The following is a 24,578-nucleotide window of genomic DNA, read 5'->3' as shown; positions in this document are numbered from 1 at the left end:
GCTGTACTCCCCACGCCAACCCCCCACCCCCAAATCTGCAAACAACTCAGGGAACAGCTCTGCAGAGCCAACAAGGTTGTCCAAGTCAGCTGGAAAAACACCACCAAACTTGATTCAAATTACAAATGCAGTACTGTACTGTACGTATCCATCATTACGCACGCTTACAAGAATATAAGTATGCGTAATGACATATCTGGTCTCACTTTTAAAGTAACCTAGACACAGGCACCTACCAATTTTAAAACTACTGAATAGCCCAACTTTACCTAAGGTTAAAAATGTTGTTGCACATACATTGGCTGCTTCAGAAGCATTGGGCATGCAAACAGGAAGCAGAGAAAATATTCCAGCTAAGACCAATCACATATTATATGTATTTAAGAATCTTTCCAGCCAAATTGCATTCAAAGGAAGACTATCTAGAAGGGCCAGGGCCAGTTTCTAGGAGAAGGAATCCTGCTGATGTTCCCTGGCACATCTGTGCCTCCTCCCAAGACCCTGGAGGTACAAATGTAGGCAGATTCACCATGGTCCCCAGGGTGACGTCAGCTTCTGGGGGGCAAGAGCAGCTGGTTGTCCTTGGCTCACAGGAGTCTCTCGAGCCTTGCAATTTCACCCAGGTCTGGACGGCTGCCCCAGGCTGATGGGGCCATTTCAACCTGTCAAGCCAGGAGGTCATCTGGGTTATAGTCTGTCAGTGACCTCCAGGAACTACCGCTTTCCACTAAATGGATCATTGGCTCTACCCCCCGGGACAATGTTGGGCAGTGAAAGACGGTTTTGTGGGTTTGTTTGTTTGCAATTTTAAGATGACCTATAGAAACAGCCTCGCTTGGAATTAATAGCACCATGAAAACATAGATAATGATAGAAAACAGACTCATACAATAAAGTCACTTCTGATTCTAGGCAATGTTTTCTACCACTAATGTGGTAGAAACAAGTCAACAAAGTAAATCATTTTAACTGAATTTGGGAAAATAAGAGGTCTTTCTGGAACAAAAATATTCTTGTAGGGAAAATATAGGCAAATTATATTCATTGGGCTACAATTAAATATATATAATATGTGTTTTATTGAGCAGCAGAGGGGGAAAATGTAGATAAAGCTCCCTACTCAAGAATGTCTGTCGGAGCACCTGGGTGGCTCAGTCAGTTAAGCGCCGACTTTGGCTCAGGTCATGATCTCACGGTCTGTGAGTTCCAGCCCTGTGTAGGGCTCTGTGCTGACAACACAGAGCTTAGCGCCTGCTTCAGATTCTGTGTCTCCCTCTCTCTCTGCCCCTCCACGCTCATGCTCTTTTTCTCTCAAGAGTGAATAAACATTACAAAAAATTGTTTTTTAACAGAATGCCTGTCAAGTAGTCATGTAGAGTATTTTAAAAAGGAAAACTGAAGGCAGAAGAAGGCATCTAAACTCTTGGGAATAGAGGACTGGGGTTCAGATGTTGGAAAAGAGTACTGTGTACTAACCTATTATAATAGTACAATTACATGTTGATACCTCAGAAATAAAATAGCTATAATTTTGAAGCACCTTCCCCTACTGTGTGGCTAAAAAGGAATGCTCAGCCCTAGAGGAAGAAGAGGTAGTCTATAGGTGAAGTGCAGAGAGATACTGGCCGTTGGCGGCCCATTTGCTTTGCAGATTCGGTACCCATGGCATCTTTTAAAAATATCTGGAGATGTGTTTGTTCTCCTGGCTGGTGCATTGCTAGAAGCAGATATAAAGATAGGAATTCCATCCCAGTGAGGTCTATTTGTTGAGCACACACGAGCTGGGCTTTCTGTAAAACTAGTTGCAAGAGGGTGTTTTTGATAACCCAACAGTACCGAAGCAGCCTTTTAAAACCCCTGTTGACCGATAGTCACTAGTCCAGATTGAACAGAACACCAGCAGAAGATGCATGTACTCAAATCAAGTCTGACTCTCTGTTGTCCAGGGGACGTGGGAATCTTGCGCTTCAAGTCAGAGGGGACCTGGCCCACGTGGTTCATGCCTGGGTGCCACAAAGTTCCAAATTATGAGTCACACCTATAACAAAATGTAGCACAACATTTTTAAAGGCACTCTGTTCCAATTCCCTTCAACAAGTTTGTCCCTTTCATCTGACTCTTGTACACACACATGCGCACACACACACACACACACCCCATCCAAACTCTATGCTTCAAGACTCAGCACCAGCTCCATATTTGCCGTGAAGTTTTACCCAGCCTCCTCTTAACTCCTGTAATAAACATGACCTGAACTCTCGACTTCACAACTGAGGACTTTTGACACTATCGTATGATTCTACCTTCTATGTAAACACATCAGCTCTCCCAATGACATTACAGACTGAAGACCAGGACTTGCTTGAGTCTCCCCTCTCTCTACCCAACACAGATCACTTGGCCTGGTACTACTTACATAATCATGCAATAAATACTTGACAGAGGTGCTGAGACATGCTCTGCTTGAACTTGTGTATGCATATTGCTTTCAGAATACAGAGGAGAGACCCACCTACCTTCAAGAAGCTTACACTATGGCCGTTTTCAGTGATTACAGTTCGTAGGTGGGATGTGAAATAGCCCGACTCTGATCCCAGCCACAGCCGGGGTAGACACTTCTGTACATGCTGTCCATTCTAGCACAAGAGGCCCACCATGCATTACTCTGCTTTCTGTCTCAGGGATTTCTCTGTAGACTTGGGAGCCAAGCATAGAGCATGGCTCCAGGATGGAGGAGAGAAAGTTCGTGGACCCTACAGGCAACTCCAACCCAGTGGGGATGGGATCCACTGGATAAATACCCCACTTGCCATCCTTCAGAAGAACAATTCTGGGAGACACCTGTACACTCCTCAGAGATTCTGTGGCCTCCAGCTGAGATCTCAGTAATGCAATCTCCATTTGCTTTTCCTTCTTGCCTGTCTTACTCTCCCTGCTCCCTCACCCGTTTTCCCTGGGGTCACCTTCTAAATAAACTACTTCTACCCAAGTCTCTGTCTCGGGGTCTGCTTTTTCAGGGATCCAAACTAAAACAGACACATTATAACAAGCACAGGCATTAAAAGAAAAGATTTTTTTAATAGGCAAGTAATGAAATGCATGCTCTTTGTTAGTGACAAAGCTATGGTGGGAAATCTCTAGGGAACCAAAAGAGTCACTGAACATTCTGGGCATCAACTTCTCTCATCCAAAAAATGAGGAGATAGACTGAAGGAGCATTTAGATCCCTTCCCATGCTTTAATTCCATGATTACAGGTGCTATTTGCATCCTTTTTATACAAGTCCTTTACCACTGAATGGTGGCAGAACTTCGGGGCCTTCTGTCTCATCACATATGTCCTCTCGTCGCAACCTCAAAGGCATAAGACTTACAAATTTTGCACAAGGGATGCTTCAAACTTTCTAGATGCTCCTCAGCTTGATGAACCTCAAACTGACAATGTTCGCTCTGAATGGGAAAAGTCAAAGGTCGCACCTAACTGGCCTTGTGCAGCCATCCGGGCCCTCTCTCCCTCCACCTTCTTTCCACCAGAATAGCAAGAGCCTCACCAGCTCCTCCTCCTTCCCCTGGTAGCACCAGCCCAGATCTCTCTTCCAAATCTCTGTCCAAAACCCTTCATATACCCCTGCATCTCCCACAGCTCCTTACTCAGCAATTTGTACCTCACTGATCTCTAATAACTGCTTATCAGGTGAATTAGAGAACTTTTTACCAAGGAAGACCTAGAATCATGCTAGCTTTTGAAATACCAATTAGAAAACTGCAGTGATACAATAGTGGTTTTATGGATCCTTTGCTCGTTTATTTTTTAATAGTGGTTTACAAATACATTGTTTGTCTGCAGTGTACTGCAGAAAAGGATAAACTTGAAGTGAAAAATTCAAATTTCCACAGAAAAGACTAAAATGAGGCCAGAGAGACATTTGGCCTTCCTTTAAAATAAGAAATTAAGGGCACATGGGTGGCTCAGTCAGTTGAGCACCTGACTCTTGGATTTCAGCTCAGGTCATGATCTCATAGTTCTATGGGATGGAGCCCCGCGTCAGGCTCTGAGCTGACAGTGCAGAGCCTGCTTGCGATTCTCTCTGCCCCTCCCCTATTTGTGTTCATACACATGCTCACTTGCTCTCTCTCTCTCCGTCTCTGTCAAAATAAATAAACTTTAAAAATAAATAAAATAAAAAATCAAAATTCCAAGCATAATGTGAAGAACACTCTGCTCTACCCAAACCCCCAGATGGAGCCATACCTGTGAGGCCAGGTTTCTTGGCTGTGTTCACTGCTGCCATAAACATGTATTCACTGTTAGGGTCATGCCCACTGGATCGATACTTCTGAAAGAGAAGTCAGAAACATGGTTTGTCAGCTGCTCTTCCTCATCTCCATCCCTGGTCTTTTTTCACTGTTTTCTATTCTTGGTTGAAGTGATATGCGACAAAAGCGTTAGCATGTGGTGTAGGCTCCTGACTTCCAGCTAAGTAGGAGACCAATATGAAAAGGGCTTTAAATAAAAAGACCCTTCTGCTGAATTTCCTCCCTCATTTTTGTTTTTATTGTTCCCTTCTTTTGTAGATAGTGAGCCCTATCTCACTCTATTCTTTATCTCTCTTTTTGAATTCCATTCTGGCACAGATACACCCATGGTCTGGCCACTGATACCTGTGTAAAATGCAGAATGGTGTAAGTTCTCTCATTGAGAACCTATATTATGAAAGACTGGAAATAACACCCCCCAGCACAGAGAGATTGTTTTGTCATTGTTGAATTCTCTTCCTAGTTTTTCTATGGTCTTCTTCAAAAACAGTCCTAACAACTTAGCCATGGAAAGAAGTTGGCCATTCACTTCTCAGCTAAGACTGACACCTTATAAGACTTTCTCACTGATTGTTTAACTGACAAGTTGAGTGAAACGAAACTGTTTCATCTTTGTCCTGACTCTGGAAGCTTAGAATCAAATTTGCAGCCCATATTTAATGATTCTCAGAAGTCAGAAGCATCTATTTTTATGTTTCAATCTTCGTCCTGACTTTTTATGTTTTCTTGGCCCCAATTCCCTTATCTTTTTGGAATAATAATAATAACAGCTCTTTCCATAAGCCCTCAAATCCTTTTTTAGAATGAAGCAGCTATAGAATAAGCTTCTGTTCCAAGTTAGTAGTTAGTAGACCTATCTTATGGAAAAGAAAATGTCTGTTAATCAAATCACTCTGGCAAGAACAGTAGGTGCTTTGAGTAAATAACTACTGATATTCTTCAGGAAAGCAGAGGTGAGAAAAATAGAGACATTGCTCACCTTTTTTGTAAGCCAACAAAGAAATACGCATCCAAAAATGTAGACTACAACAAAAGCTGAACACCCTATGGGTAACCAGAACTTCAGCTGGCAGCAAATCTGTGATTCTGGATTGGAAAGGATACATGTTAAGGAAAAACTGTGAGAAACAAATCTCCTTTTTGGGTGCCGAATCACAAGTTCTTTTACCAAATTCAAAAAAGTGATTTAATCAAACGCAGTTTGCCTTCATTACAATCATGGAATCCAATGCACAGTATATAACACCATCTCAGTATTATAGCAAGCATTTAAAAACTAAAACCTGAAAGATTCTATGCACATAAATGATTACAAATGTGGTTACTAGGAAGGACTTTTTCTGTCTATATTTTTGTAGAAGACTAAGTAGGAAAAGTAATGGTATAAAACTATGGCTTTCAATCCCCTCACTTGATTCCACAAAACCAGCACTAACCAAAACCTTAAGTTTTACATGACTAGAGCCAATGGCCATTAGGCCACAGATTTGGGTAATTGTCTTAAATTTTTTCCTGATTTTTAATGGCCTATGCGTTTTAAAGACAACATGACCTATTTTTTTCTTTTCTTTTTTGTTTTTTGGAGAGGGAGAAAGAGAGTGGGAGGAGGAGGGGCAGAAGAGGGAGAGAGAGAATCTCTAAAAGGTGGACTATGAGATCATGACCTGAGCCGAAATCAAGAGTCAAACACTTAACCGACTGAGCCATCCAGGCGCCCCAACGTAACCTATTTCTTCCTCAATAGTCTACGTGATCAAATTGCATATTACTGATTAATACTAATTATTAATAATAATAAATTATCCCTTGCATATTTTTATGATAAATTATTGCCATCAATTGCACCAAAATGAGCTCCACAAACGATACTTATTTGCTTAGGGGCACCTGAGTGGCTCAGTGGGTTAAACATCCAACTCTTGGTTTTGGCTCACTCAGGTCATGATCTCACAGTTCGTGAGTTCGAGCCCCATGTCAGGCTCTGCACTGACAGTGTGGAGCCTCCTTAGGATTCTTTCTCTCTCTCTCTCAAAATAAAATAAATAAATAAACTTTAAAAAGTAGTCATTTGCTTAGTTGTTTTCATTAGTGAGAAAAGCTGTTAAATGGGAATGTACTCTTAAGTCTGAAAGATGAAAACCGTGTCTTACCATAAATATTCAAATATTCTCTGCTAATATTCTTCTTCTGAAAAGGAGGAGGATCAAAAATTGACAGTTCGCAGGTGTAATAGCTGGCATGAGAATTGTCCAAATTATACAGGAAAAAGGAGACACTGTCATTGAATAACTGAGTTTGACAGAATTTCAGATTCTTAATGGACACCGTGTTACCACTTTCTTTTGTCTTAGTGAGATCACAGAGTACTTCCGTCCCTTTTAGCAACTTCATTTTAAATTGCAAGGCAATCTCACTGAATTTGCATGAAATTTGTATGCCTCCATCGTGAAAGGTAAACATCTCGGACTTGGCAGAATCATTGGTTTCTCCTGGATAAAAAGGAAGAAAACAAAGCAAAAGTGACATTTTATGAAGATGTTACTCTATTAGTTGAGCACAAAATTTATCTCTTTTCATAAAGTCACCTCTATTGCACCAAAATGAAAGAATTTCACAACCAAAAGAAGAACAGGACAACAAATAAAACTCTGCCCTCGAAAATAACCTGACCAGAAATTTGCTTGTTACATATGAACATATAATATGTAATATATTAAATAATATATTTATACAGGGCAGGCACCATATTATCTGATTATGCTTTTATATTGGAGACAGATGATAAACAAATATGTAGTAAAACATCTGAATTAATGCTAGGAAGGGAGTACTGTTCAAATAAAGGTGGGGGGTTGGGTTCTAATTTTGTTTATAGAATCAAATAATGCCCTTTTGATTTTTAAAATTGAAATTGAAGGAGGATTAGCACTTTGTCAAACAAAGGAAGATTTGGGATGAAATTTGGGGAATGATGTAACTTACAAAAAAACTTTAAAAAGTGAAAAATAGCTTAAACTAAAAAATGAACAATTATATATAAATATATATTTACACTATACCCTCCTGTCAGAGAGTAAAACAACAGATGAATCATTTTCAAATGATAGAAATGTGTCTTCTCTGAACATGATCCATTGAGAATTGAATCAAGGTCTGATGACAATGGTAAGGCACCAGATTTTTGTCAATTTCTTTTTCTTTTTTTTTTTTCCCAATACATTTTAAGCTTTCTAGGAAGCCAAGGGTATTTTTGAAAGCTACACAGAGGTCACACAAGGAAGGAGCCAAAATGGTTTTAGTCTGGTTGCAGATTCTGAGTTACTGGGTTATAAGTAACTGTTCTCTTCTGTTCCTTTTTCCTTTTTTTTTATACGAAAGTTTCTCACTAAAATTGGGAAAATTATTAGCATGAAAGTTTTTTGCTTAAGTTTTGAAATCTGTCTTTATTCTTAAAGAGAATATAGCAAGTAAAAAAAGAAAGTTGAAGGAAAAAAAGTTGTCCAGCCCTATTGTGAAATAGACATACTATCTGTGTATATTTCTCCTCTATCTTCCAGATATACACTTGTTTTATAGACATATTTCTTTGTGTTCTGCTATTGTCACTTAATGATATATCATAAAAGTTCCATTTCTTACATAGTTGTCACAGTCATCCTTTTTAATGACTGTATATTAGGACATAATGTTAATATATAATTTGTTAAAGCATTCCAGTGTTGAATATTAGGGTGATTTTTAGCACTTTGCTTTTATGACCTAGTCAAACTGTTTAAACATGTTATGGCACTACGTATTGCCATGTTGCTTTCTGAAAGAACTTTAATTTATGATATGACTAAACATGATGCAGGTTGGTTCACCTGCCACAACTCTGCTTGCACTAATTGCCCTAATTTTATTTAAGATTTAGCACAGTTACTTATTTTTCTTAATATCTACAGGCTTTAATTTAGATCTCTTTAATTTAGATTCCATATTACAAGGGGATAGGTTTTCAACTTGGAGATTTGACTGTGAAAATATGCCTAAGTGTTCTAGTGTTTTGGTTATGACCACCCAGATTCCAACAAATTCCCACACCCAAACAACCAAAATTGCTGAACAAAAGGTCTAAAAAATATTATTAAAAGGCTTAAGAAGGTTTAGCAAAGAGAAGAAATTGGTGGGTTAAATCTGAAGAACCAGAACTCAGAGAGATGAGCAGAGTTTAGAAGTTGCTTTTACTCTGAGTGTTTGCTGTTCTCCCAGGTTCAAATTTTTGTTTTCATGCCTCAACTCCCAGAGTCTTCAAAGTGAGAAACCTAGAAGGCCATCCTCTCCTCAGTAAGTTGGGATCTCAAACGGTTCCCTTCTTGGACTCCGGTTAAACCAGAAGGAAACCAGCTCAAATCACTTCAATGGTCCAGAAAACCTAAATCCTTGAATTTTGTTCAGGGTCATTTTGGATCATTATTACCCTTAGGCTACTGAGAGTAAAAATGCAACTATTCTAGGAAGAAAGATTTACATTGTAGGCCTCAAATCCTATCCACAAATAATATTTAAAAACAATGACAAGCACACCAAAAAAAATTAATCAGACATGCAAGGAAACAAAACAAACAATGGACTACAGAAACAAAGCCCCCTTAAAGTCCTATATTTGAATTGTCAGATCCCAAAACAAACAACGGGGCTTACTGCATTTAAGGCAGTAAAAGACAAACTTCTAATAACCTCTGCAAAGCAAAGGAAACTAAAAGAAACAAACAAAAAACCTAATTTGAAAAATAATCAAATAAAACTGGCAAAATCCAGACTATGATTAAAAATTCCATGGATATTTTCAAAGCATATTAGAGCTAAAGAGAGAATTGATGAACTAGAAAATTAGGTTAGAAAAATTATTTGAAGTGCAGTCATCATCCAGATTCAAGAATCCCAACAAATCCCTAGCAGATTTTTTTTTTTTAATGTGCACATCTAGATACATCGTAATGCAAATCCTAAAAGCAGCCATAGAAAAGAGACACTTTACCTTCAGAGAAGGAACTATTAGACTGGCAGGTGATGTCTCAACATCAACAATAAAAAACAAAGTGAAATAGTAAAGGTATGTATAATGAGAAACTTTGGTAAGTGAAGTATGCATGTTGTGATTTCTTGCCTAATGACTAAGAAAATAGAAACAGGGAGCCAGGGTGGCTCAGTCAGTTAAGTGTCCAACTTCTGCTCACGTCATAATCTCCTGGTTCGTGAGTTCGAGCCCCGTGTAGGGCTCTGTGCTGACAACTCAGAGCCTGGAGCCTGCTTCGGATTCTGTGTCTCCCTCTCTCTCTGCCCCTCCCCTGCTCATGCTCTGTTTCCGTCTCTGTCTCTCTCTCTCAAAAATAAGCAAACACTTAGAAAATTTTAAATAGAAAATATAACCTAAATGGATATCACAAAGTTCAGTCTAATGGTTTTACATAAAGGGAAGGAAATGTTGGATCAGGAAGCAAAACCCAGGGGGTAGAAAGGCTTCTGTGTGTTGACAGTGTTTTATTTCTTGAGATGTGGTGATTATGCAGGCAAGGTAGTATGCTTTATAATTATTGTGCACTGATGTTCAGTCTTCTGTATAGATGTCTTGTTCTAGAACAAAAATTTGTAACTATACAGAAGGAAAATAATGCTTGTCTTCATTTTAAAAATAGAGGAAACAATGTAAGCAAAAGGCAAAAGGAAACAACTGATAGCATGGATATATATGCAGTCTACATTAGATTAAAATGAAAGATATTTTCTTGGGGACTTATTTATGTGAAAATAAATTATGCTGCATGACTATTGCTCTGATGTTTAGGGCTCTGTATTCTCCTGCAGAGAATAAAATCAGTGGGCTGGTTCTCAGTTTCTTTAGAAATGTCCAGGGCACCGGCGGGGGAAGGGGGAGGGGGGTGGCTCAGTTATTTAAGCATCCAACTTTGGCTCAGATCATGATCTCACGGTTTGCAAGTTTGAGCCCCATGTCGGGCTCTGTGCTGACAGCTCGGAGCCTGGGACCTACTTTGGATTCTGTGTCTCCCTCTCTCTGCCCCTCGCCTGCTCATTCATTCTCTCTCTCTCTCTCTCTCTCTCCCTCCCTCCGTCCCTCCCCCCTCCCTTCTCCCCTCTCCCTCTCTCTCTCAAAACTAAATATTTAAAAAATTTTTTTAAAATGTCCAGAGCAAATTTTCCCAGGACTTTAGAATGGCAGCAAGTAAACCACAGAGATCTTGGGGCCAAAGTGTCTGTGGCCACCATGTAAACACATAGACATAGATGCCCTATCTTGTATTTCTGAAGGTGTTTTGTCATAAGCTTCTCTTCTCTGCCCCATGCCCACACTATGACCCACAACCCAACACAAGATGAAAGGTAATGATCAGCAGTGCAGAGTAGTGGAAGATGCAACGCAGTGATTCCCAAGGAAATGAGAGGAAAATTCTGGCCTTGCCATAGCAAGTCTGTGACTCTGGTACCCCTCTGACTTTGGTCTCTTCATCTGTGAAATAAGGAAGTACCAAAACATCTTCAAGTTCTTTCCAACACTTGCTCACTAGGGATCCAGCATCAAAACCTATCCAAAGAAGATTGCAAGATAGGCTATTACTTTGTTGTTGTTCCAATAGTCTTCTCTGTTCCAGAATCTTACTGGGATATTCCAGGGGGGTCAGGAGAAATAAATTGAATGAGACTATCTTCCTTGCCTGTGAAAGTGTTTAGGTAGGGCTAAGAAGACTACCTAAGTTTTTCTTGAGTGATAATGCCAAGGATGTGTGCCATTGACATCAGAGGAGTAGCTGGGGATTCCAAAGTGTCATTTCTGCTGGGCACTCTGACTTGTTCACTTAATCATATTTAATCTAGGTGGGCTTTTTATTATTAAAGATAGTGATAAGAAGCCTGACTTATGTTTCTACGTAACCAATGCTTAAGCTTTTCATCTGGAAAACCATTTGACAACTCTAAGTCTGCAATTTGAATGTTTTCAATTAAAAGAAGCAGGTATGACATTTAATCAAGTGCTTCATAATTACTTTGGCACTTGTAGAACAGATATGCTTCAGTACCTGATTAAAAATGCTCTTTAGCCTTTGGAGACATGTGAAAAAACACTATCAAAAGGAGATCATTCCTATTACCATGGCTAAAGCATTTAGCGGGTAGGCAGATAATTTAAGGAAAATCAGAATGTATTGGTTTCTTATAACTGCAGAAACAACTAGAATCTTTTCTTCACCCTTCCTGGATCTTCTCATCTCCAGATCTAATATTCAACTGGGAGTGCTGGTGTCATAACACCAATTTTTATAGCCAGTGTTCATTTTGGTTGAGTGTCAGATCTGTTTGATCAGTTCCTCTGCTGTACCAGAAGTTAAAAATTGTGAGAGTTCCCCTCACCAATCTTTCTTCTGTTCTTTCTTCCTTTATCTCAGCTTACTTTTTTTTTTACATACCACTTCTTATAAAATCATCTTCCAAAATCTCCCTTCCCACAGTCTTTGATAAGTTCCTCACCTTCCTCCCTAACATATCATCTCCATCTAAGTTCTCATAGACACGGTCTGTCCGTGTTTCAGACTCCCCAAAACACCTTCTCCTTCACATTTGTGTTTCTTGTAACATGGTTCAACCCCCACTCAGCATCATAAACAATTAGACCTGGTAAACTTAGAAATTATACAAGTCCAATTCTTTCTGAAGACCCAGACAGGTTAGATTATTTGTCCACAGGGAATACAACTTCTTGGGTGCAGAAAAGATTCTGGGTTTAATCTACGGTTGAAGTGCCACTAGCAACAACCAAGGGACGGGTAATGGAAGCAGGCAACCACATGAAGCGAGACAGTGATCACTACAGACTGAGCTTACAGGATCATGTTAAAGTCTGTCTACGGGAAGAAGGCCTAACTTCCTGTACTTCTGTTTTATGTCTGGTTGAGTCCATCCACTGCTCCTGCATCTAAACTTCAACTGGGCCAAACCATATCATCTCTCTTTAGGACTGCAAGAGTCTCCTAACTTGCTGCTCTCACTTCTGCCCTTTTACCATCTATTCTCTTCAGGGAAGCCAGAATGATCTTCTAACATTCACAGATTGTGTCATTGCCCTGCTTATGAAACATAAATCTCACTTAGAATTAAATTCAACTCCTCAGCCTAGTTTCCATGACCTGCATGACCTACATAGCTCTCCAACACCATTTTATACCAGTCACTCACTACGCTGCAGTCATACAGCATTTCTTTCTATTCCTCAAATATAAGAAGCTGGTCCCCTGGGCTTCGAATTTGTTGGTTTTTCATCTAGAATGTTCTCTCCAGTCTTCACATAACTACTACTTCTTTAGCGACCACTGACCACTCAATCCAAAGTACACCCCCAAGTCATTTCTGTGCTATTACTGAGAGAAAATATTCATCATTGCCTGAAATAATCTGGTTTATTTATTTACTTATTTATTGTCTGGCTACCCCACTGTTACATCAGGTTTACCCCACTATTTAAAATCAGGTACCTTGTTGATCTCCTTCACCAATCCATCCCAACTATCTACAATAGCATCTGTAGTATGTAGTAAGTCATAATAAATATTTATTAGACACAGAGATGAACTAATGAATATGTAGATTTCGGTGATGTTATAAATCTGGGGCGATGAATAGAATATACAATGTAAGAACCAAAAGGCTCTCAGAAATGATCCAGTTAAGCCTTTCATTTTATATTTACATTTATCAAGCTAGACTTGGGGCAGAAAAGTGAGTATCTTGCTCAGGATTCCATAGCTCATTGCTGGAACATGATCTCATGATTAGCTATGCCATGTTGTCTTTCTTCTAGAAGCAAGTACATGCAAATGTATAATCAAGCATGAAGGGTATCTCCTGAAATGGAATGTCAGATTCTAAAGAAAATTCTCTCTGAGCTCTAAAGAAACAGATTCTTTCTCTTTAAATATCTACTAGGTTCATAAAGACTTGTTTAGATGATTGATGATTCTCTACAGAGGAGAGGACAAGTTTAAACCTGGTTGATTATTTAGATCCTCCAGAGTGCACAGTCTTTAAAATTGCCCAATGTATGGCCAAGACAGGGGCCCCTGGACCAATGATTCTTCTAATACACTCAGATGTTTCATAACTACAGCATGTTAGTGACTTAGGATAAACACCATGCTATATCTTTCAGCACTTAATACATATTTCTATTGTGTTTTAAATAATGTCCTCTTGACTCCGAGTAATGGGTCTTAAAATCTAAATATTAAGTATTAGTTTTTGTTTTGCTACCATATCTGTTTACTTGTTAGTACTCCTGGATTATAAGTACTCTGGAGAACAGGTATTGTGTCTTCTTAATCACATAGACTACCATGTCTAAAGGGTACAACCTTCCCAATAGAGGTTCAAACCTGTTAACTGCTGCTAACTATGATTGTTATAACTTTACTCTTGACATCAGTAGACTAATGTTTCCAAGAGTAAAATCACGGTCTTTATATTAGGTGATTTCTTTAGGTTTTCAAGTTATTTAAGGGATAAGAACATTGGTATCCCCTGGGCGTGGGAACTGTGGAGGTTGTTAAAAAAAATCAGAAGAAAAGATCATTCTCCTGAGAATTGTACTGTGGCTCAGAAGAGTTTATTTGTACGTTGTTGTTTTTTTTTTTTTTAAATATCTAAACCATTCCATTTCTATAGTATAAGATGGCCTTACTGGAACCCATCCTGCCAGGACTCCTTGTAAGCAGTTGTATTATCCCCTGTTGAAATCTTTTGACAAAAACACTTTAGAAAACCCACACAACTGCAGGGGGTGTGAGACAAAACAGTAATTTTATTTCATTCTCCTTAACTCAGACTTCTAACCACAAACCTCCACAAAGGTCTCAGAGCGATAGAAAGATAAGATCTCCTGAGTATGCAATTATTGATAGTGCTTATTAAACATGTTTTCTGTAATCAAACAATAAACTTTAGCTTAGCACGGCACATGAGTGTGACATAAGAGGTGAAGTCCTAAAAACTGCAACGTTTATTTAGGATTTGTTACATTTTATCTTTTACTAAGAAATGTTGGCATTTAAAAAAATGTGCATTTACCACTTTTTTTCACCTTTAATTAAAGTATTGTCATTTTTTATGAGTCTACTGGCTAAAACTTTTAGAATCCTGATTACATATTTTTATACATGCATCATTTCTATACTTACATTACTATTCAAAGGCATCCATACTCCAAAGAAGTGATTGAAGTGAGTAGGGAGGATAAACAAAATAAACCCAATCTGATCTAACTTCCTAACAAAGACAAAAGATGTGAAGAAGTGAGAAGAAAATCAAAAAGCCAAAAGAGCTCATGCGTGTGTGTGTATATGCGCACGCACACACACACACAAATATGTGTATTGTTTTTACTCTCCAAGGAAATTTGTTGGGGGGATAAAACAACCCTCGGTCCTCTAAAGTGTGTATCCTATTACAGAATAAGAAAAATATGGAAAAATGATTTTCTTCTGGTAAAAACTTTCTTCATAAAAACAGAAGAATATCAAATATGCTATAAAGCTTTGTCGCAATATTCATGAAGTAACAGTTAAGTTGCAAACAAGTTACTTTCCTAGTTAATTCATTGTCAGTGATTTAAAATTGCCCCACCAGGGAAATTACATGAGATTAAATGAGCCCACGTCTCTTACACAGAAGGGGAGGGAGAAAGAATTTTATTGGCACCCAAGAATATCCACATTACTTCCCATCCCTCCTTTGGGCACATAGACAAGGCATTGGCTGGGTGAGCTTGTTACACTGAAGGCTCCAGCTCTCCTCTCTACTCTAGTAACACTCACCTTTATCTCAGCCACCCCTTCCCTTGGCTCCAGTCCTTTATCACCAGTTTCCTTTCAACATCTCTATCTGGTTTCCTCTGATAGATCAAGAATAACATTTCCAACCTGAACTCAATATTCACTCCCAAACCCAAACCTTGTCATTTAAGGGAGTCACTAGTCTGACCCCCTTCCTCATACCTCCCTCTCTCTGGTTCTCCTGATCCAATTGGCCACTAAGTCCCGTTGACTTTAGCTCAAGGATATCTCTTGAATTCAGTTGCTTTTCTCTATTTCTGTTGCCAATCCAAGGCATTTTTGTGTCTTCCCTCCTCTGTGGAAGCTTCTTGACTGGCCTCAGCAGCAGTCTTTCCGTTTCCAAATCCATCCTCCATGCTGCTTCCAAATTTGTGTTCCTAAAAAGCATTTCACTCCCCAGCCTGAAGTCTCTATTATATTGTTACTTATGAGGTAAAAAATCCATTTTCTTAGCATGACACCAGCTCTTTTCACAATCTGTGGACCATATATGGTCCACCTATACTAAATTTTTGGCCATTCTTCTCACATCCTTAAACTATTCCCATAAACTAGAATATCCCAGTACTTCTTTGTCTTCTTAGAAACCCCCATGCATTCTTTAAGAACCATTTTAAATTGGTCCCTGAGACCCCAGACAAAGACACCTATCTCTATGCTCTCAATAATACTTTGTTTACACCAACGTATTTACAATGCATATCATCTTAGATCATAATTATTTTGTCTGTCTTCCTCATTTAACCATGAGCTTCACAAGGATAAGAACTGTAGTATGGTCACCTAAACCATCCAAGGAGCTAGAACATTTTATAAGCTCAATAAAATAAATGAATGCATAGAAAAACATGGAGGCTGAGCATGTTTGGCAAATGTCCTGCAATGGACTGAGGAGAAGAACGAGAAAAGCAGAGCAAGGGATTCTGTTTACTGGAGAATACTTGTTTCCCAGTCCAAAGACAAAGACTCAAACTGAATGCTACCTGGCCAACTCTCTGAAGCCTAATAGGTCTGGAAGTTAAATAAATATTTCAGCTTTCAAAAGTTTCCAAATAATAATACAACAGCAATTTATAAGCATTGAGAGTTTCTTGAATACTGTTAAATGCATTACATGCAATACATAATTTGATGTTCATAACAGTCTTTTATGTTGGATTTTCTATTTTAAGGAAACTTTCATATTTTGAGGAAACAGAGGCTTGAATCACTGGCCCTAAGTTATTGAGCCAGTATGTGGTGGAACCATAATATGAACCTAGACAATCTGAGACCAGAGCCCGCATTCTTAAGGAGACTCTCAATCCACTAACCTAGTCCAACCCCCTAATGCTACAGAACCCGAAGCCCAGAAGCTAAAGAGACTTGCTGGAAAAAAAAAAAAAGAAACAAAAAAAGAAGCTTTTAACATTAAACTTGATTGGCAAGTTATGTTTGGATATTTCTTTTCCTTCCAGATGTATTGGGTATATTATCATCCCAAGTACTTTAAGTACTATTTACATTGATGCCACATATGTATTCTGTGATTTAAAAAGTTATCATATACCAAAAACACATAAAATAATTTCTTAGATATAAAATTACTTTGTGCTGAACGCATTTCTTTAGATATGCTCATTCAACAACCACGTGTTAAGCTATGAGCTACCCTGTGTATTTGAATCTGCAACAAAGTCTAGCTCTTTGCTCTGACAAAATTCTTTTATTCTGTAACTTCTCTGCCTGTAGACATGTAAAAACATGGATTCACACATACAAACTTTCGTTATCATTCAACAGGTACAAACAGGAAATAATGTGATATTTTTGTTTTAGACATAGTACAACATAAACACAACTTTTCTTGTGAGTGAACTAGAGGATTTGTTTGTTTGTTGTTGTTTTCCATGAATGGACATTTTGGTGATGAGTCCTAGGGAAATATAAACGTTGGCTGTAAAAAGTTTGATTTCTCAAATTCAAAACAGCTATATTAAAATGATCTCTAATTGCTTGTTGAAAGTGCCATGCCTATGTCAACACAGCTCCGACAAACAAAAGCTACTATCAGAACTAGTGGTTGACAGAACCAAACTTCGTGAGTCTGTCACTGTCCCTAGAGTCAACTCGATTTTTCTTAGCATTGCCTCACGCAAAGTAGAAACAGGCATCAATACGTTATACGTGACCCAGAGGAGGACCATATCCCCAGCATCTGACTCTCTTTAAACTTGGAAATCTTGGTCTGTTTTGATCAACCTTACAGGCTAAAGCAATGAAAAAAATCATGTTTTGACTAACAGTTTTCATTTGTGTTGTATACTTTCTAAATACTTAAGTTCTACTTTCCAAAATATAGTTTTGAATTTTTTTTTAATTTTTTAATGTTCAGATTTTGAGAGAGAGAACAGGGGAGGGGCAAAGAGAGTGGGAGACAAAGAAGCAGGCTCCAGGCTCAGAGGGCTCTGAACTGGCAACACAGAGCCCAATGTGGGGCTTGAACTCTCGAACTGCAAGATCATGACCTGAACCAAAGTCAGATGCTTAACCGCCTGAGCCACCCAGGTGCCCCTAGTTTTGAATTTTCATAAGAAGTCTTCAAATGCCAAAGGTCCTATTTTACTTAGGATGACCAAAAAGTGCCATTTGAAGGACTCAATTTATTAGAATAGCAATAGCACAGATGAGCCTTTAATGAGTAAATGTGGCCCTTTCCTTGGGTATTAAAAGGCCACAGATGATTTTTATTTACAAAGTTTAATAAATCCTTTTACATAGAAATTTCCTATCCTTAAGCTAGGAAGGGAGCATAAGTTGTGGGTTTTGCTCAGTTTACAACTGTGAATATTGAGGCCATTTTTTTTTTTAAGTCAAACAAGTTTATACACCTTACGGTGAGCAAAACCAAAATGAGAATCAGGCCCTGTCTACACACCTACATTCTGTTTCTACCAAGAAATGGGAATATGCTGTTAGCAATTTAAAAACTATGCTATTCCGGGGGTGCCTGGGTGGCGCAGTCGGTTAAGCGTCCGACTTCAGCCAGGTCACGATCTCGCGGTCCGTGAGTTCGAGCCCCGCGTCAGGCTCTGGGCTGATGGCTCGCAGCCTGGAGCCTGTTTCCGATTCTGTGTCTCCCTCTCTCTCTGCCCCTCCCCCGTTCATGCTCTGTCTCTCTCTGTCCCAAAAATAATAAAAAACGTTGAAAAAAAAATAAAAAAAAAATCTATTTAAAAACTATGCTATTCCACTTCATCTGAGGGGGTTGCCAATAACAATGAGAAATTAGGAAAGCCACTGTGTTCACTATGGCTGAAAAAACGGCACTCAAGATCGTACATGAGAATAATAGATATTCCTAGAAAGAAGAGAAAAAGACAAAGAAAAAGATATGATTAAACTATGGGGAGAAAAATAGCCCTGAAAATTAAAGAAAAAAACAAAAAAACAAAACAAAACCCTCAAGTCTACAGATTGAAAAGGCTCACTCAGTCCCAAGCGATATTAATGAAAATACTCAGAGCTAGGCATGCCCTGGCAGAATTCCTGAATTCCAATATTGAAATAAATAGCATACAAGAGATTTTTTTAAAGTTACTTACAAATGAGCGAGAATCAGAGTAGCATGGAACTGTTCACCTGTAACCCTAGAAGCCAGCGGACAGTGGATGGGGATCCACAGAGAATTCAGAGAAAAGACTTCAGTCCAGGAATCCTATTCCCAGAAAAGATATTGGTCACCCATCAGAGTTAAAGAAAGCCTTCTTTACCCGTGCTGGAATTCACAGAGTTCGAGGTATCTGCAGAAAATGATAGAAGTCTTCTAATCACTGTATCAAAACAGAGATCACAAGACAGGAGCAGATGGCAAGAGGGGTGCTGGCACTGAAAATAGGTGAAGGAAGTGTGAAGAAGAGATCCTTAAAACAGACAAGAAATACTGTAAGAGGAAACCTGGCAATGATCTGCAATTATTATTTCAAAGCCCAAGATTGGGGCGGGGTTGTGCTAACTGGACAGCGTGAGAGTGGGACGGGAAGAACCTTCAGGAGTTCTCAGATCAATGGGGAGTGTGGAGTCAGCACATCAGGCAAGGCCATTGTCATTATTTTAATCCAATAATAGGCACTCAAGATGCTCTAAACATAATGACTACTCAGTTAAGAACTGTAGTGAACCTTCCAAATTACAGAAGCAAAGAAGGAAGTTAAAAGGAACTTAGTTAAAAGGATACAACAGCAAAGGAAAAGAAATAGAAATAAACACGACAATGAAGGGATAAAATCAAGTGTATCAGATTTTCAGGCTCATCACACTGACTGGGAATGGCCTGAATTCATCAATGGGGAAAAAAGTCAACAATCTGGGTTTTTAACACTCCAACATGACTATTGAGGGGGTTGTGGGAGGGGCTGAAGGTCAGCTCGGATCAGCAGGCTTCTCTCTAATCTCAGGGGGGAGCCCGTCTGCAGGCAGCAAAGGGCTGTTTTTCCTGAGGTGATGGAATTCAGGGGTCACAGATTGGATGCCTTGGAATCAACAGCAAGGCTCAACTTGCACCTGAGGGTTATCCTCCCAGCCACTTCCCAGAACACATTGTGAGACATGCACATTTGTTAGGCACCGTCTCACGTCCATCATTCCCACTCAGGTACAGCATCCACGCTGCTTTCAGAGTGGTCTTTCTGAAATCAGAATTCATAAGCTCACCCACATGGTTCTCACTGCTCATAAGGTGTAGAAAGAGGGTCTTCCAAACCCAGGTAGAGGTTCACGTTTTTTCCAGACCCTTTTATAACGAGGAGCTTCCTATTACTCCGGAGTCACAAGATGATGACTTTGTTAAATTTTACACTGAGATCAATGGTTAAGACTAGAAATCACTGGGGCACCTGGGTGGTTCCGTCGGTGGAGCGTCCAACTTTGGCCCAGGTCATGATCTTGCGGTTCATGGGTTCGAGCCCCACGTCAGGCTCTGTGCTGACAGCTTGGAGCCTGGAGTCTGTTTGGAATTCTGTGTCGTCTTCTCTTTCTGCCCCTCCCTGGCTCGTACTCTGTCTCTCTCTCTGTCTCTTTCTCTCTCTCTCAAAAATAAATATTAAAAAAATATTTTTTTAAAGACTAGAAATCACCAAGGTTTCCAACCTATTAACTCATCAACCAAATGCAAACCTGAGAATTTCTCTCCTTTTAAAATTTGTTATAGCTCTTGCTACCTCAACACAATGAGGAAAGAATGTGAAATCTGGAGTCAGGTATATTTTGTGTTGTAATCTTGGTTCTGCCACTAATTACTATGTAACAAATCACTCAGCCTTTCCTGGTCTGAGATTCTTCAAACATCACCTGAAGATAAGAATACTCCCCCTTTTTGTGGGATGAGAGAGCCTACTTAGTTGGGAGGATTAAAAATATGCCAAAAGAAAAGACCTGCGAGTGCTTGGCATACTTCTTTTAGGCTCTTAAGAACCGTTTGGTGCTAGATATATGCAGCGTGATGGTATTTTGAACGTGGAGACTGGTAACAACTTAGAATCTCCATTTAGTCATTCACGCCTGTTTTGCCGCCTGTCAAACCAAAAAATGGCTTGTCACATGGCATAGTGTTCTGTGTGGTAAGAGTGAATTCTGGTATTATTCCACTAGAGCTTAAAACGAACATCGTTCTAGAAGCACAATTTCTTTACCAGCTTAGTCTAACAACTCGATTCATCCTTCCATAGAAATAACACGATTATTAATTCAAGTATCAGACTGATAATAAGCACATTATCAACAACTCTAAGTGCCCAAGTGGGTTTAACATACTGGGGTTCATTTGGGCAGTACAACCCTTTCAGTGACTTGAGCCAATGTTCTTGGAAAGAATCCAAAATTCTTTAAATGGCCCATATAGTCTCAATGGTCTGCTCTCTGCTCTCCTTTCCAGCATCATCTTCTACCTTCCCAAACCCCTCTCCTTCAGGCACATCTACCTTATTCCAGTTTCCTGACCTTAATTCATTTCCTCTTGCACTTCTTCTTTTCCTGGTATGGAATCTTCTTCCTCACTCTCATACGATCCTCCCCATTTATTCTTACCCTTCCAATCTTAATTCAAGTGCCACGTCCACAGAAAAGACTTGAATATCGCTTCCAAACCCCACCTCCATATCTACTCAGTCTAGAGAGGATTCTTTGTGACATCCTCTGAATTCTGGCTATAGTGATCACTAATTCATGGGATTACTGGATTAACGTCTCAGTCATTCAGTTAGCGTCATGAGAGCAGGGGCTGATGAGGGTTTGCTCATCATTGTTCACACAGCAGCTTGCACAGTACCTCCTGCCTGGCAAGTGCTTGATGCTGCATGAATGAATAGATGAGTGAGTGAATGAATGGATAAATATCCATTCCAAAGCTATTCATTTGTTGTTCAATAAAAGATTTCACTGGGTTGTGGAAAAGGCCTTAAAAACAAGCAAGTAGTCCCAAGCTGGCTTCGGAACTTGTAAGTAGACTCTGATTGTTCACTCCTCAGTCCTCGTTACTTAAGAGCATTTGGGCCACCTTGAACTACCACAGGATGAAACATTTGACCAATCCGCTTTTGCTTTTTAGTTTTTTGGAGAGAAAAGTAAAATCTATTTCTTTGTACAACTGCAAAATTTATGTCTAGCTAGATAAGATTATACCTACTAAATTTCTGCCTTCACTTTCAGTGTTAATAGAACTTTCCAACTTAATGTAATTTCACTTTGCTTTTGCCAACCTCAAGAACATGGATCAGAGTGAAGGATAAAAGTATTACAAAAATGTACCAAGTTAAAAGCAGCAGAAACCCGTTTATTAATTTAGTTATGGGTAGCATTATTTAAATCGTTCGAACAGTCTGACATATGCCATCTAAGAGAGAGAATTGAGGACTTTAGAATGGTCGCTTGTTTTTCCTTAATGTCTCCAGAGGCTAGGGAGTCTTTTTACATCATCCACTACTCCTTGGCCTTTTCGAGGGACCCTGACACTTAGCGTCAAATAAAACCTCTGTGGCAGCCTGTGGCATATCTGACACAAGATCACCCAGATAAGATGAAAATCAAAATCCTTTTTTTTTTTTTTTCAAAGCCCTTCCATTTTATTTTCTCCTTCAAAAAGAATTCCCAGTCCAAATGCCAAGACTATTTTATTTTCATTCAGTTGACACAAGTCATTTTGCCTTTCATGTTTCTCTGAGAACAGTAAGCCACTCTTCGACTTGATCCACTCACAGGTAACTCCAAGCAGGTAATTTAAAATTTTAATGGTCGGATGAAACCTTTTTCTTCATCTTAAAACACAGTATCAAAGGAAGCGGTACAAACTCCACGCTCTCAGCAGCTGCACCGCCACAGACACCCTGAGCCCAAGTGCTTGGGGCTCTTCTGTAATTGTTGCTGCTTTCAAAACAAAAACAACACAACACAACACAAAAACACAAAAAACAAACAGAAACCCCTTCTATTTGGCGCCTGACTTTTCCTACCTTTGGTTTCTCTTCATGTTCATTTGAATCATAACTTAGTGAGAAATATTAAATGGGCCACTTACCTGTTAGGACTTCAACTTGAAAGCAGAAGAGAAGGAAATAGCAGAGGTCTAACTTCATGTTTGCCAGAAACAGATACAATCCTCCCCGGTGTTCAAAGCTGACAGTGAATTCATGTTCTCAACTGTTTTCTATTTGCTGGAAAGGAAGTGGGTTTGGTGAGGGTTTATGTAGTGTCACACTTACCATCAAGGCAAGGAGGTGTCTCTCTCGATTGATGTCAATGGCTATTTGAGAGGCATTACTGCTTATGGGGTTCAGCTTAATCCATGGATTGCTGATAATTTTGAGAACAGACTTTCCCCTCATCCTGGCTCCAATAAAACCAGAGACAGAGACCATGCTTATTCTCAGAACCACCCTACTCCACTGATCAATAGTTATTAGGCGGGGCGCCTGGGTGGCTCGGTCGGTTAAGCGTCCCACTTCCGCTCAGGTCGTGATCCCGCAGTCCGTGAGTTCGAGCCCCGCGTCGGGCTCTGTGCTGACTGCTCAGAGCCTGGAGCCTGTTTCGGATTCTGTGTCTCCCTCTCTCTCTGCCCCTCCCCTGTTCATGCTCTGTCTCTCTCTGTCTCAAAAATAAATAAACGTTAAAAAAAATTTTTTTTTAAATAGTTATTAGGGATAACAGGATGTGAAAATAGCCACATGATAAATAGCCTATTTTTTGACACCTTTCTGTCTTGTGTTATTTGCTCCAGAGATAGAAAGCCTTTGAAACACGACAAACAATAAAGGAAATTATTACAGAAATTGAAATAGAAGATATATCTGGAAGAGGAGCGACAGAAGGGTCTGACAAATACTTATATCACATTCACTGTAGAGTGTAATTCCCCAAATGATGGATCACATGTTAATCCAACTTAAACCCTGCTCTGCGTATTACAGCAATCTGTAGAAACCAGAAATTCTGTATCGATAGCCCCAAATGAAAGCAAGAAAGTTGAAAAGCCCACCCATAGTCTCTCCATCCCTGTGGGGAGATAGAACAGATAATAACAACAACAATTATTATTATATAAATAAGGAGATTTTTATGTATGTAAGTGTTTATATGGAATACTCCTCTTAACACAAAACGTGTACAAAACTAAATGTAAAATAATACAGATGTAATATGTATAAAACATAGAATATAGCTAACATTACATTAATCTGGATTATTTATGTATGTGTGTTTATATTATGTGGGTTTTTTTTTGAAAATTTTTTTTTCAATGTTTTTATTTATTTTTGGGACAGAGAGAGACAGAGCACGAACGGGCGAGGGGCAGAGAGAGAGGGAGACACAGAATCGGAAACAGGCTCCAGGCTCCGAGCCATCAGTCCAGAGCCTGACGCGGGGCTCGAACTCACGGACCGCGAGATCGTGACCTGGCTGAAGTCGGACGCTTAACCGACTGCGCCACCCAGGCGCCCCTATATTATGTGTTTTTAATGTTTGTTTATTTTGAGAGAGAGAGAAAGCACAAGCAGGGGGAAGGGGCAGAGGGAGAAAGAGACTATCCCAACAGCGCAGAGCCTGATGCAGGGCTTGATTTCACGAACCATGAGATCAAGACCTGAGCTGAAATCAAGAGTTAGGTGCTTAACTAACTGAGCCACCCAGGCGCCCCTATATTATGTTTTATACGTGTATTAGTTCATTTAATTCTCCTAATCCTTCTGTGAGATGGGGACTACTAATCTGCCATTTTACAGATGAGAAAAACTGAGGCACAGAGTTACAAAGTACCGGCACAAGTCAGGTAGGAAGTGGCAGTGCTAGGATTCGGAGAGTCTGGCTCCAGACTCCTCACTCTTAACCAGTGCAGGTAGAGCCATCCAGGCCACAG

The 24,578-nt window shown here is 39.5% G+C and overlaps 1 protein-coding gene across 2 annotated transcripts; it reads right to left on the bottom strand.

Moving 5' to 3' along the window:
• Positions 1-1,275: 1,275 nt before the first annotated feature.
• On the bottom strand, positions 1,276-22,868 carry ICOS (inducible T cell costimulator). Of its 2 annotated transcripts, none has more exons than XM_030325793.2 (5): positions 22,743-22,868; positions 6,467-6,805; positions 5,296-5,402; positions 4,252-4,336; positions 1,276-2,038 (listed from the first exon to the last, which is right to left on the bottom strand). In XM_030325793.2, the coding sequence occupies exons 1-5, from the start codon at positions 22,798-22,800 to the stop codon at positions 1,998-2,000; spliced, it is 630 nt and encodes a 209-aa protein (XP_030181653.1). In that variant the 5' UTR covers positions 22,801-22,868; the 3' UTR covers positions 1,276-1,997. The 2 variants fall into 2 exon arrangements, with proteins under 2 accessions (XP_030181653.1, XP_030181654.1); XM_030325794.1 differs by lacking the exon at positions 22,743-22,868 and adding an exon at positions 18,778-19,346.
• Positions 22,869-24,578: the final 1,710 nt, after the last annotated feature.

Source organism: Lynx canadensis, chromosome C1 (assembly GCF_007474595.2).
Source record: "Lynx canadensis isolate LIC74 chromosome C1, mLynCan4.pri.v2, whole genome shotgun sequence".
NCBI lineage: Eukaryota > Metazoa > Chordata > Mammalia > Carnivora > Felidae > Lynx > Lynx canadensis.
This window is presented reverse-complemented; position numbering and strand designations above follow the sequence as displayed.

Excerpts from the sequence above, each read along its gene's own strand:
- ICOS (XM_030325793.2), bottom strand. The coding sequence starts at position 22,800 with ATGAAGTTAGACCTCTGCTATTTCCTTCTCTTCTGCTTTCAAGTTGAA. Across the intron at positions 6,806-22,742 it reads TCAAGTTGAAGTCCTAACAG|GAGAAACCAATGATTCTGCC; the intron begins GTAAGTGGCCCA and ends CTTTTTATCCAG. Across the intron at positions 4,337-5,295 it reads TTTGTTGGCTTACAAAAAAG|AAGTATCGATCCAGTGGGCA; the intron begins GTGAGCAATGTC and ends CTTCTCTTTCAG.